The 14,252-nt window shown below is 36.3% G+C and overlaps 1 protein-coding gene across 1 annotated transcript; it reads right to left on the bottom strand.

Moving 5' to 3' along the window:
• Window positions 1-6,889: 6,889 nt before the first annotated feature.
• LOC128182126 (uncharacterized) lies at window positions 6,890-12,881 on the bottom strand. Its single transcript, XM_052850738.1, has 3 exons — window positions 11,804-12,881; window positions 7,064-11,521; window positions 6,890-6,981 (listed from the first exon to the last, which is right to left on the bottom strand). The coding sequence occupies exons 1-3, from the start codon at window positions 11,877-11,879 to the stop codon at window positions 6,890-6,892; spliced, it is 4,626 nt and encodes a 1,541-aa protein (XP_052706698.1). The 5' UTR covers window positions 11,880-12,881.
• Window positions 12,882-14,252: the final 1,371 nt, after the last annotated feature.

The following is a 14,252-nucleotide window of genomic DNA, read 5'->3' as shown; positions in this document are numbered from 1 at the left end:
TCTTTAATATGATGTATTTTCTAAGAGCTGCGGTTATTCTATCACTGAAAAAAGTAGTCATTAAACCTTTACTTTTTTTCTGTGTGTTTCCTGTTGTGATGGAACTACGGATTAAATTCTGTATTATTAGCCATCACAGGGCCAAAGAGTTTGATAAAACCGCAGCTAAAACACGACACTTGGAATTCTGAAAGAAAGATGATGAAGGAACCAGTTTCCATTAACCAAATGAACGCTACTGGCCCTTTTCTTTAAAAAAAATAAATAAATATATAATTATACGTATAACAGAGATCTACGAAAAAATGTGTGATGTGTACAATTTGAAGTAATGACTAACAAACAACCAATACCAGCACATTGTGTCAACATACGGCAATTTTTGACACCACAGACAGATGAAAACATCGTCACAGTCTAAAATGGTGCATGGTCTTTAGTTGCACCAGTGCAATAATGGTTCAACAGCATAGTTTATCATTTAATGAAGGTGTGATAATATATCAACGTAATTGGAATCATCATTATGGTTAAGGTCAACCGGATCTGGAAAGACTCTTTCTGTATAATGACAGTTAGCTTTGCATACTAGCAGCGGGTATCACCAAATTCATTTATTTAACATTGCCAATTAAAAAAAGGAAATGTTTGCGTTCTGGCAATGAAGAATACTTCGGAACAGTTTTGAAAGTGATTGTCAAGGTTTTACCAACAAAATAAAAACAACTGACGTTTCAAAACATTCGTGTGGAAAACATATAACTTAAACTTAATTGTTAAATGTATGCTTAATCTAATATATGTGGCAAAAAATCACGATTTAAGTTTTCTAATTAGGAAGTGCATTAACTTTTTGACTACCAGTATAAAATTTCATAACACTTGACCCAAAACATAAAGTAGATAAAACTATTGCATACAAAGCCATTAGGAAATGACAGTTTAACTAATAACATTCCTTGAAATGTTTTAAGTTCTTCCTAAAAGTATATGGCATTTCTATGCTAACAAGAATCCAATTCGCGACAAAAATCAAATAATTTCCCTGTTCGTGAATTTATAAGCAGAGAAATAACAATAAACTGTCATATATTAAATTTCAAGAACTGAAAGGTTAAATAATCATTTAGGTATGACACGGTTTCGCGGTCATTTCACTATTCATTGAAATTTAAGTTAACGAGACAATTGAACGGTGTAACAAAACATCAGATCAAACCGTTTTGTGCACTCGCATGCATGTTTTTGCGTAACATTCTTATTTTGTACCGTAATGTCTTCTCTAAAAGTACGGTATGTTGAATAAAATCTTACACGTGGGATGACCATTAAGAAAGGAGACTTAGAAATATTTTTGTTCGCTACAATTATTTTTAATTAATAAGTCTAATTAAAGAATATAAGGGCGCTGGCTACTGTAGAAACATGTGGCCTTGGTTCGTTGAAAAACAAGACAGTTTGCATTAATTTGATCAAGGTGGCATTCCATGGTCAATTAAAACACCGCACACCTAATATGTTAAGTAATTTTGGAAACCTGAAAAGAATAATTTTTAACACCAATAGTTAAAATTATATCAGAATTAATGTCATCACACAAGGGTTGTGCTATTATTTATGTCTTTAGCAGCATACTCTATTAAAATATAGTAGACCCCTTCCTTGAAGAGTTCTGCCGAATGAGGATTCTTAGAAGTTGTGTAAAAGCTCTATGTATATATGCGGTGGTTGCCAAGAAGACGGTGGTTTTGACACCAATGGGTGCTTTATGTCTTGTTAATATTAGAACCTAGCGCTGCATGAACACGCTCCGCTTGCATTAAAACGATGTTAAGCAATAAATGAAACAGAAAACCAAGCAGACAGACGGACATACAGGCAGACAAGGGATTTAGACAGACTCAAATAATTTCTAAGTGTCATCATCCCCGACAGGTAACAAATCAAAGCATCAGTAGCCAACTGTTTTTAAGTGACCAAGAAAAAAAACAACGGAGCGCATAATTTGGAATGTTTAGAAAGTTTATGGCACACAGTAAAGGTGTCATATACATGTACATCGTTCTTGGTGATAATAAAGTAACAGAGAAACTAATTATGTCGTTCGCATTCTTTTCTTCCAGTTAATCTCAAACTATGCGTGTCCGAATTCTGTCAGACTCTGACGACAAACTGCAGCTAGACATGCAGAAGACTCGAAGCATTTGTTTTTAGGAAGAAAATTGTCTTGGTTCCACGAATTTATTCATCAATTTTAAACCAGTTGCTTTATTATATATTGCTACATGTAAATCATAAGGCAACAAAACATCCCCCTTTTCTTCAAACTATTTTGCATGTTTTCCAACTAAACGTACGAGGAAACGGTTCTTGGGGGGGGGGGGGGGGTCTTACGTTATTTTATCAGTTCCGTATACGAGAATTCTTCCGATTTCTACACGTTTCTAGTGGAAGATTTTGAATGGAGTGGGTGGTTGTCTTCTTGTGGTCAAATCAATGAACGTCAATAGTATTCAAACGCACGTGCGATTCATTCACTAAAACGGCGGTGTATATTGTGCAATTCTATACCTATAAATCAAATTTTCAATTAGCAATTATTTCACCAACCGCAGACGAAACAATTTGTTTTTGTATCTGCAATCTCATTGAAAGCCTGATTTTACGTTTAGATGCTTGTTTGTTTGTATATACAGCTAATTAGTATCTTTTAAACAATAGAGTTGTGTATCTCTTGTTTTGATGCTGCCAGTCAGAAAAATATACAATTTAGCATTATTTATTGGTGCATAATTATGATATATAACTGTCGCCTTCCCAAATAAGATAGTTAAGTAAAATATAAAATATTTTTTTTTAATTCTTCTCCATCGTTTCTTGGATATGTTGAAATACGTGTATATACCGGTGCTCTATTAACCGACTTTTTAAAAAAAAATTCTGATGTGAGAAAAATTACAATTGATAAAACAAGCCACCAACGATTCATAAATCAAGTAAAAAGCAAATGAAGTCAATAGTGTCAATGAGTTAAAGTTAGGAATGTACGAAGACAATTAATATTGCTCAAAACACTTCTTTACACAGTGAAACGTTTTGACAAGGATTTAAATTTAACAAATCCATATTCTAAAAGGAGCAGTGATACATTAATACGACAGTGAGCTTTAGTTCATCTAGTTAACAGAATCCGAATTTAAGACTAGAGTCTCTAATCAGGATTCTAAAAGCATTTCATTTTTCTATCTAGAGCATATTTACAAGCTTAAGCCTGCGGTCGTTGACTCGATAATACAGCAATAAATCTAAAGCTTAAAGTGTTCCGAAAAACTTAATCATAAATATATGCCTATTAAAATGATATGTCGTCGTTTAAACATGCATTTATATTGCAAATTATTGTGTCGCGTTTTAACTCTGTATGTAATAAACAAATCAAAATTACACACACACACACTGCAAAAGTATTTCACTACGTTTCAGACCCCCCAAAAAATCGCATCAATTTATATGAAAATCAATTAACTCTGGGTTTATTCAATAACGCGATTTGAATAAATCTCTAACCCCTCCCCCCCCCCTTTTTTTAAATGATTGATTAATAAAGAATCATAACATTGAAATCGCAAAATTACTATAATTATCAAAATTCATGACCACAATGACAGCTGCAACAAAATTTTAATCTCTTACGCATCCTAAAATAAAGAGAATATGACAAAAATATGTGCAAGAAAAATTGACCTCGACAAAAATGAGTGAAGTGGCAGGTATTGCCGAGGTATACTAAGTGCGGTTTACTTTTATTTTTAGAAAGTTGAAGCATTTTGACACAATGACATCCCAAAAGCATTGGCAGATAAACAAATAAATTGTTCTGTTGGGAGACAATATTGCAATTATAGTGCCATTAATGCAAAACAAACTTGAGGAATTTTTGCATTTCTTCGCTCCATTGTAGAAAACGGAGAATTTCTTTCATCCATTGTAGCCTTTAGGCAACGCCTTTAATACTGAACACTCTTTCACAAAAGAAACCAAAATTAAACACAAACTGAAAATTTCACTGGACAAACGCCAGTTTAATTAAACAAGAAAATAAAAGGCACAACTGATTGTAATGCAACTGAACAATAATGTTAGCCAAATGACTTACAGTTGACATATTCTTAGTCTAACAAACGTTTGCGGTATTATAAATAATTGATTTTCATAAACACCAATGATGAATCAAATCATTAAACGAAACAAACAAGTATGAAAAGCGGTATCACCGGAAGTGCAATTGCGGAAAAACTACAGATGTTATGAATACGAAAAAAGATTAGTAAATTGGTTTTTGCATAAATGAACTTTTGTAGATTCACAAAAGTATTACACATTATTTTTTATTCTTTTGATAAAAATCAACTGTAATGATATTGTATCGTACGTTTACATTGCTTTTTTATCTTTTATTTATCACTCATTTGCAAGTGCAAGTGACGGCTGAAACTAGGTCACACGTCTTAGTGTATTTACAAAAATATAAATTAAAGAAAGACAATAGACTTAATAAAATATGAAATAAAATATGAAAGTTAGTGATATAACATTATATATATAACAGTACCAACTTTTTCATCCTACCAGCATTCGCTAAATATTTTTGAACGTAATTTTTTTTCAAGATCACAGTGACATCAATTTTTCGATCGACAGCTTTGGGAAAAAAATGAAAGACCTAAAAATCTGGACTGACAAAGAACATTGGATTAAACGTTGGATAAGCCAGATAGATATTTTTGTAAGAGAACTGTTGTCAACATCATCAAACATACTTCTTTTGCATTATAATTAATAAATCATACGCTATTCGTTTTCAAAGTTATCGGTTAATTATTTTTCCGAGATATTTCATACTATACTACTATATTTCATACTACCAACTCAATTTTCACGAGCGAGTTAACAATATAAAACAACTAACGAATTATCTTGATATACTCGAGTAGAAAAAATCCAATCGCAAAGTCTTACTAGGCTTTTTCCACAATTGGAAATTTTCTCAAGTTCTACAGGAAAGACCCGAGGCATTGCTATTGATACAAATAAGCTGATGTTTAAAAAGATTGGTGAGCTAGCGCTGTAGCCATCATAAAACACAGAAGCGGATTTCTAAAACAAGAGTGGGCTTCACATCGGCAATGGCATAGCTTATTGACTCTGCCTTAATCATATGTATCTATTGTAATTTCAATTTCGAGGTGAGAATTTCAAGAACCATTGGTGCTGTTTTGTAGCAATCGTATATTCTCGGGCCTTTCCGGCAAGCTTGGAAAACATATCCGAGGTTGTTTTCCGAGGTTGAAGGAATTTAAGATAAAGCTAGCTATTTATTATAATATTTAAAATAACTTTGCATTATAAGACCAAAGCTACGTTTACTTTTTTACATTTAAATAGAACACAAAACTTCATGTGAAGATGATAAAACGAATTTCAAATGGTACAGTTTATGTTCTGCCACAGGCCCATTTTCTACGTTGAAGTAAAACGCCCAGCTTTTTACATTCTTTATTCAGCCAATATAGCAGGAAATTTACGGTAACAACTGAAATTTAACAACATATAGACATTCTTACTATACCTAATATAATTAGAAAAATTTATCACACACTGCACTTTCATACACACTTGCCAAAAATCTCGAATGAAGTTTTAAATAAATAATCAGAAAATATTACAAATATGTAGATGTAAGAAAAAAGACATACATCGTTGCGCCTTTGCACCACGAAAATATGGATGACGAAGCGTCCCTGACGCTGTAGAGGGTCTTCAAAATGGATCTGTGCGTCCCAGACGCGCGGGAAATAATGTCTCCCAGAAACAGCTTACCGGATGTAATTATCACCAAGTAAATTAGAAACCCAAAACTGACCGGCACCGTAAATTCCGGTGACGTTACACTCCCCGCCTGACGTTCTATAATGTCACTCTGCTTAAGGTGTAAATAAGTGAACTATCTCGGTGATAGGTCTCACATAAGTAATACAAGTTCCGTTTCTAACAGTGCGTAGCTCTACTTTCCGAACATGTCCATCTTTACTTGGGAAGGTACGTTGAACAACTGCCATTGGCCATTCGTATCTAACGGTGTCAGAATCCTTTAAGAGTACTACGTCATCAACTTTGATGTCTTCCTTAGAATAAGTCCACTTCTGCCTGGTTTGAAGACTGTAAAGGTATTCTTGCTGCCATCTTTTCCAGAACTGGTTGGCTAATAGTTGTGTGTGTTTCCATGATGATCTGTACATGTCCTTCACATCAACTGCTTGAAATGGTCCATAATCAACTTCAGTCTTTTGTGTCAGCAATACTGAAGGGGAAAGAACTGATGGCTGTGTTGGATCTACCGACACGTTCGCTAATGGTCGACTATTGATAATAGCACAAACTTCATACATAAATGTATTCAAAACGTCATGTGTAAGTGGTTTCTTTGACTCCTTGATGATAGCATTAAGAATTCTGCGCGCTGTTCCAATGATCCTTTCCCATATCCCTCCCATATGGGATGCATGTGGGGGGTTAAATATCCAAGTAGAGCCATTTTCCACAATATACTTCTTCAGGGTTGGAGATTCTATGTTGATTGCATTGATGTTAAGTGCATCTGTACTTCCAACAAAATTAGTTCCTCTATCTGAATAAAACTCAGTGACTTTACCGCGCATTGCTACAAAACGCCTGAGGGAATTGATAAAGGCACTGGATGTCATCTCGTCCACCAGCTCTATGTGTACTGCTCTGCTCGTCAAACATGTAAATAAGATTGCCCATCTTTTAGCATTAGCAACTCCTCCTCTAGTTTTTCTAGCTGTCACCTCCCAGGGCCCAAAGGTGTCTACTCCCACATACGTGAACGGTGGTGATGGCTTGCATCGAAAGTCAGGTATATTTCCCATTTTCTGTGTTTCAAGTTTACGTCGTAACTTTCTACAAATTACACACGAGTTTAATAATGATGAAATAAGTCTCTTGGCACCCATTACCCAGTAACCTGCGGATCTCACAGCACCTTCAGTTAGGTGACGTCCCTGATGTTTACATTTCTGATGATGGTGCTTTATAAGCAATCTTGCCACATGTGACTTTTTCGGAACAATAATAGGTCCGTTGGATCCAGCCAGTACATCTCCGGTGAGAATTCTGCCTCCTACACGTAGCAGACCTTCGTTATCCAGATAAGGGTCAAGTTTTTGTAGCGGACTACCTTTGGTGACTGGTTTGTGCTCCTTAAGTCTTTCTATATCCTGTCCATAAGCTTCAAACTGTACACTTTTGATAACAATCTTCTCCATACTTTGGTAAAGCTTTGTTTGACTGAGCTTTTCAAGGTTGATTTTCTGGCGAATAACACTACGCATGAATGATAGTCCACGAATTAGAGAATCCCAGGTAGAAAATCTTGTGAACACATTTGAGTTCAATCCATGAAGTACACTTGTCTTAACTACAGTGACAGTCCTTCTAATTTCACAGTCATTATCAGGGTCCAATAACGGGTATTTTGAATAATCTTGTTGATTATGATCCAAAATAATCTTTGGCCCAGTTAACCACACAGATGTTGCAAGTTCGTTTGCAAAAACAGAACGTGTTCCTATATCAGCTGGATTCTGGTCTGATTTCACAAAGGTCCACTGTTCTGATTTTGAATTTGTAAGTATCCGTTGGACTCGGTTTGACACGTACGTGTGAAATCGTCTGGTCTTGTTATATAAGTATCCTAATACGACACGACTGTCAGAGTAGAACTGCATATCATGAATCTGTGTATCAAGTTGACGCTCAACAAATGAAGCAATTTCTGTTGCAAGAAGAGCTGCGCATAGTTCTAACCTTGGAACTGTATGTCCATGGTGAGGAGCTAGTTTAGATTTTCCGGTTACAAATCCTATGTAGGTTTCTCCCGTGTTTGTAACTTTGATGTAGGTAACAGCAGATATAGCTTTTTCAGATGCATCCGCAAAGGTGTGGAGCTCGATCTTTTCAGCATTCTTCATAGATACTGCAACATATCGCCTAGGTATCTTCACATCGCATAGGTGATGAAGAGAGCTTCGCCATGACCGCCAACGCAGGATTATGTCTCTAGGAAGAGGATCGTCCCATCCAAGTTGTAACTGTGTAATGTCACGAAAAATAAATTTTCCAGCCAAAATGACAGGTGACAGGAATCCTATAGGATCGTACAGGCTATGTAAACAAGATAGCACACCACGCTTTGTTTCTGGTACATCTTTGAGATCTGTTGAGAAGATGAAAGCATCTAGTGATAAATTCCAGATTAAGCCCAAACTACTCTGTGCAGGAGTTGTATGTAGATCTAAATGTACATCGCTTAAATCCTTTGCTCTATCCTCTGGTGGCAAAGCATCCATAACAATTTGGCTGTTGGAGGCAAATTTGTGAAATCTAATTTTACCTCTATCTCTTAGAATTTTCTGTGTTCTTAACAAAATATCTAAAGCTTCATTGTCTGTATCGTAAGACGACAGTCCATCATCAACATAGAAGTTTCTTGTAACATAATATTTCACATCACTATCACAAGGTTCTTCTACACATTTGTGGAGACAATATGTGGCGACAGCGGGTGACGGTGAATTCCCGAATAGATGTACACACATTCTGTAGTCTTGAAGAGACTTGGTAGGATCATTGTCTCTAAACCATATGAAACGAACGAAATTTCTGTGTTCTTCATCAATGTGAAACATATGAAACATCTGTTCTATATCTCCAGTGATGGCGACACGCTCCTTACGAAAACGCAAAAGTACGCCGAGTAGATTGTTAGTAAGATCTGGTCCTTGAAGTAAGGAAGAGTTCAAGGAATGTCCTTGATAAATGGCTGAAGAGTCAAAAACCATACGGACCTTGTTGGGCTTTTTTGGATGGAATACTGGGAATATGGGAAGATACCAACATTCTTCTCCCTCTTGGACCTCTGGAGCTTCCTCTGCAAATCCATTATTAAACACATTTTCCATAAACTTTATGGCTAAGTTCATTTTCACAGGATCACGCTTAAAAGTTTTCAGCAGTGAATAAGTCCTTTTCAACGCTTGTTCTCTGTTGTTAGGTAGTCTATTTCTGTTTAACTTGAATGGTAACGGAGCTGACCAATGTCCTTTCTCATCTTTATGACACTTTTCCTTCATGATTTCTAAGAATTCTCTGTCCTCGATTGACATTCCTGGAATGTTATCGTCTTTGGTGCGTTCAAAGATCTGAGAAAGCTGAATTCCATTCTCACACGAACACTGAATGTCTGTATCATCTTGATATGTTGAAATTCTCAGATTTGATGAACATGGGGTAAAATGAGTTCCTCGTCCAGACGGTAAAATCTGAGTCTTGTTCACAACCACATGTTGAGGTCTGTGTACTCTACCTAGGCAACATTCTCCTATAACGGCCCAGCCTAAGGGAAGTCGCTGTGCGAAAGGTAGGTTTGGTTTATCAATCTTTTGTTCCAGCACATGATGAGCACTGGGAACATCCCGTCCAATAAGAATCACTTCTGCTTTATCGTCTATTGGTGGGATCTCAGACTCCAAGTCTGATAAATGTTTGTATGGTTTAACTACAGCTGGGGTTGGAATCTCCTCATATGAAACAGGGATGTCATCACATTCAATAATTGATGGTAAATATATTTGTTCGCCACTCTGTATTGAAGATACAACGAAATCAAAGGCTTGTCTCCCGGAGACCATGGCCGAACCACTGCATGATGACAATGTATATGAAATTTCTTGTCCCTTGATTCCAAACTTGTCAAAGAATGATGACTTCGCAAGTGTCCTGCTGCTTTGGTCGTCGAGAATCACATATGCTCTTTTCTTTAAATCTTCACGGCCAACTGGAAAAATGTTCACTAAAATAATCTTTGCACAAGATTTGCCACTGAATGCGGGTGAGCAGACTTGAGTACAGTTAGTTGTAAAAGATGATATTCTGTTCTCCCCGCCATGCGAATTTTCCTTATCCTCCCCGCCCTGGGAACTGTTAACATGTAAGGCACCACAATGTCTGTCACTTTGACACATGTCACACTTTAATTTCACATTACAGTCTCTTGCTAAGTGTTCTTTGGAATCACAACATCTAAAGCAAATTCCATTTTCCTTGAGAAGCTTTTTCCTTGAACCGATCGGAAGGGTACGAAACTTGCGACAGTCTTTGATATTATGATTGGATTCAACTCTATGTTCTAAAAAGCATGATTTCCTTTGTCCTGTTGACTTGCTAGGCTTAACATCAGTTTTTCTTGAACGAATCTGTCCAGTGTTTTTGGTTTTAGTCTCTTTCTTTGTTGGTTCACTGAACTGAAATCCAGGGTCATTTCTCACACGACATAAGTCTTGTATAAATTTCACAAAGTATGTAAATGGTGGGTATGGAACACTGTGACGCTCCTTATATTCCGAGGCCCTGTTGATCCATTTTTCTCTCCATTGATACGGAAGTTTGCTTACTATTGGTGCAATTCCAAGAGAGGTGTCATAATAGGATAATGCTGCTGAATATTTAGGGTTTTTCTTCACACCATCCACTTGTGTCAGTAGATCAGACAGTTTGTAAAGTTCTTTAGGGTCCTTTATCATAAGTTGCGGAAAAGCGGCCAACTTCGATTTTAATGAATCATCGATGAGTTCGATTGCCCCATATCTCTCATCTAATCTTGCCCAAATCTGACGTAGTCCCCTTCCAGGATTTCCGGCGTTTGCTTGTTGGATGTCCGCTGCATGTTTAGAGGACTCCGGTCCTAGCCATCTCACAAGTAACTGAAGTTCCTCGAATTCTGAAATCTGCAGGTCCTTTATGATTGAGGTAAAGTTTAGTTTCCATGCGTTGTAAGCCTCTGGTTCATCATTAAAGTTACTAAACCGGGATAACAACACTTCCTTCCTTAACAAGAATTTAGTCACAGTTTCCACTGAATCCTCCTTTGGTCGAGTTAAAGGAACATCAAAGTTATAACTTGAGGGAATTGGTTGAACGATTTTTGGGTTCACATGTGATCTAACACTTGATTCTTGATCTCGAGAAATACTTTCCACATAATCTGCAACACGCTGACCTCTGTCTTTGGGTAGTTCATCTAAGATGGAATTTCTTTCACTTTTGGTTTCACTTTCTTCTCTTTCGAACACTTTGGCTTCTGCATCCGCGATTGCTGCTGAACACGTTTGATTCAGAATTTGTATTTGTCCTTCAATTTTTGACTTCTCGGTTTGAAGGTCAACTTGCTGTCTGATGAAAGCTAATTTAGCCTTTTCTGCTTCTGCCTTCTGTCTTAACAGAACACGAGACTTTGACATTTCACTGACAGAACTTCTACTCTGTGATCGGGATCCTTCGGAACCACTTGCTCGTGATATGGTGTCTGCTGCGTCCAGAAGGGCGTCCTCAATACGGTTCATGAGCTGATCTATGATGTCAGAACGTTTACGAAATCTTGGTTCTTGAATAGAAAATTCTTCATTACTTTCTCTTGTGTTTGTTCTTTTAAGAAATGAAAGAAAGTCATTTGCACAATCAAAGTAAGTACGTTTAAATTTCTGAAGCTCTGCTTTAATCTTGCGTAAGTCTTTAAAATTCTTCTGGTCTATATTTTCATCTATATCAACTAAGATTTCTTCAATCATTGTCCATGCCTTTTGTTCTTGAGAACTATATTTCTTAAGAAATGTCAAAAACTGTTCCATGCCTTTCTTTGTCTGCGTTTTCAGTCGTTTTCCCTCACCTTCCTCTGAAAGAACAGTCTCCTCTTCACTTTCCTCCTCGTCAACTATGGGTATGGGTTTTCCACCAGATGCCATACTGATAATACTGTAGTGATTTTCACATGAAATTATGCCATGAAATTTTGAAAATATATACACATGCTAAAAATGGCATTAGACATGTTAGATGAGAAAAAATGCACAATTAACTTTCAAATTCACATGCACACCACAAATACGTGAAAATTAATGCTTCCTTTCGAAGTACTGATGTTATCTGGTATTGAGAAAATATTCAACACCAATTGACCAGAAAAAATATTTGACATAGCATATGATCATGATCAATCTATAATATCTGTACTATTGTTCATTTCAAATAATGTCAACATATTATTTGATATAAAGTTACCGATATGTCACTAGTGTTTGCACATATACACACAATGTCCAGGAACACCATGCACCACAAATACCACGAAAAATCCTCCAGCGAAGGTATGGACCAAAATGGGGGGGGGGGGGGGGGGTAGTTGGTTGGAAATCCCAGCTTCACAGGAATCTGCTGTCCACCAGAAAGTCGTCTTATCCCCAGGATAGGTTGCAATCGACTCTCAGAATGGTTGAGGTGGTAAACAAAACGATTTGTTACTGTTCTGCCACAGGCCCATTTTCTACGTTGAAGTAAAACGCCCAGCTTTTTACATTCTTTATTCAGCCAATATAGCAGGAAATTTACGGTAACAACTGAAATTTAACAACATATAGACATTCTTACTATACCTAATATAATTAGAAAAATTTATCACACACTGCACTTTCATACACACTTGCCAAAAATCTCGAATGAAGTTTTAAATAAATAATCAGAAAATATTACAAATATGTAGATGTAAGAAAAAAGACATACATCGTTGCGCCTTTGCACCACGAAAATATGGATGACGAAGCGTCCCTGACGCTGTAGAGGGTCTTCAAAATGGATCTGTGCGTCCCAGACGCGCGGGAAATAATGTCTCCCAGAAACAGCTTACCGGATGTAATTATCACCAAGTAAATTAGAAACCCAAAACTGACCGGCACCGTAAATTCCGGTGACGTTACAGTTTATCTAGTGTAGTACAGTATTCCCACACTCCCCTTCTATAGAATCGAGCAAGCGTATTCTAGTGAAAAAGACTAACGAGAGCGCTAGCAATCAAATTTCATGTACAAGTTAACAATATAATATAAATATATAATTTAATATAAATTATCGAACGAGATAACTTGACTCGATGTAATAACGTCGCACCTCAAGGAAAAAGACTATTGTCGATAAAGATGCTCCGCAGGGTGCTGCTCTTTTTTCCCATTGTGTATTTAAGCAGCAATATACATGTACTGCTAAGAATCTTCCAGGGAAGCATCGGCGTTTCTCGGGGTTTCTGGAAATCTAGCCTTTGGGCTGTCCGCCCCAGACATGTTCAACCACGCCTGTTTCTATGATCGCTGTCTGTCTTTGCCTCTCGTATTACTACTGCTATTGGTCCACTTAGCCCTTGTTTGTATTTTTCTCTCATAATTATTTCCGTTTGTTAATTAAATTTGAATTTTTGAATACATCAGAATTTATACAACAAGCCAGTGTTAATAAACCATGCGCGGTGGGTTTTATTTGTGTATTGTAATACAAGCAAGTATCGAAAATCGCAGCCATTTTTTTTTCTTGCAGAAACACATAAAGAACCTTTAATCTATAAATTATTCAATTGAAGAGATTTGATGCTGCAGGCCTGGAGAAAAAATGGTCTTTGACTCCTCTTAAAACTAGGTCGCGTGATATATGTCAAAAACATGTCAAAATCTAACATCTCTTTTAACCGCAAAGAGATTTGCATAAATATTTATGGTAATACTACAAACATCATTACAGAAGGGTTTAAGACTTTTGTCAAACAACGCAAATAATTGGTATTAACGTTATCTTTATATAGTTTAATAAAGTAAAGTTCTATATATAGCTGATCAAGATTGCGTTTTAAATGAACGATGGAATTTAGCAAATTTTATTGTCAGATTTGCATGTAACTTTCAATTGGCAAATTAATAGATAATTCGGCACGATTTTTAGCTGGACTTTGCTGAAAGCAAAGATCTGGCTATAGGCGTACAAATCGCAAATGTTTCTATAAATAGCGCAACTGCAAAAGTAAACAAAAAAACTGAACAACTCAGTAAATGTAGAAGCTTCCGCTATTTTAAAAAGTGTCAAAAAGAGCTGTCAAGTGGTGTTTTTTTCCAAATCTACTGGGTTTTTTTTTTTTTTTTTTTGGTTTGCGAATAAATCTAACGAGTTTTGTTTTGTTGGTTTTTAAATTGATTACATAATAATGTATGTGTTTTAAAAAAAACAAGCCTATGCATTTTGGACACATATACAATGCGCATGAGAGAGAGAGATTTTGCCAGTCTTTATTACACAATATG

The sequence above is a fragment of the Crassostrea angulata genome, chromosome 4, assembly GCF_025612915.1.
Source record: "Crassostrea angulata isolate pt1a10 chromosome 4, ASM2561291v2, whole genome shotgun sequence".
In the NCBI taxonomy this organism is placed as follows: domain Eukaryota; kingdom Metazoa; phylum Mollusca; class Bivalvia; order Ostreida; family Ostreidae; genus Magallana; species Magallana angulata.
This window is presented reverse-complemented; position numbering and strand designations above follow the sequence as displayed.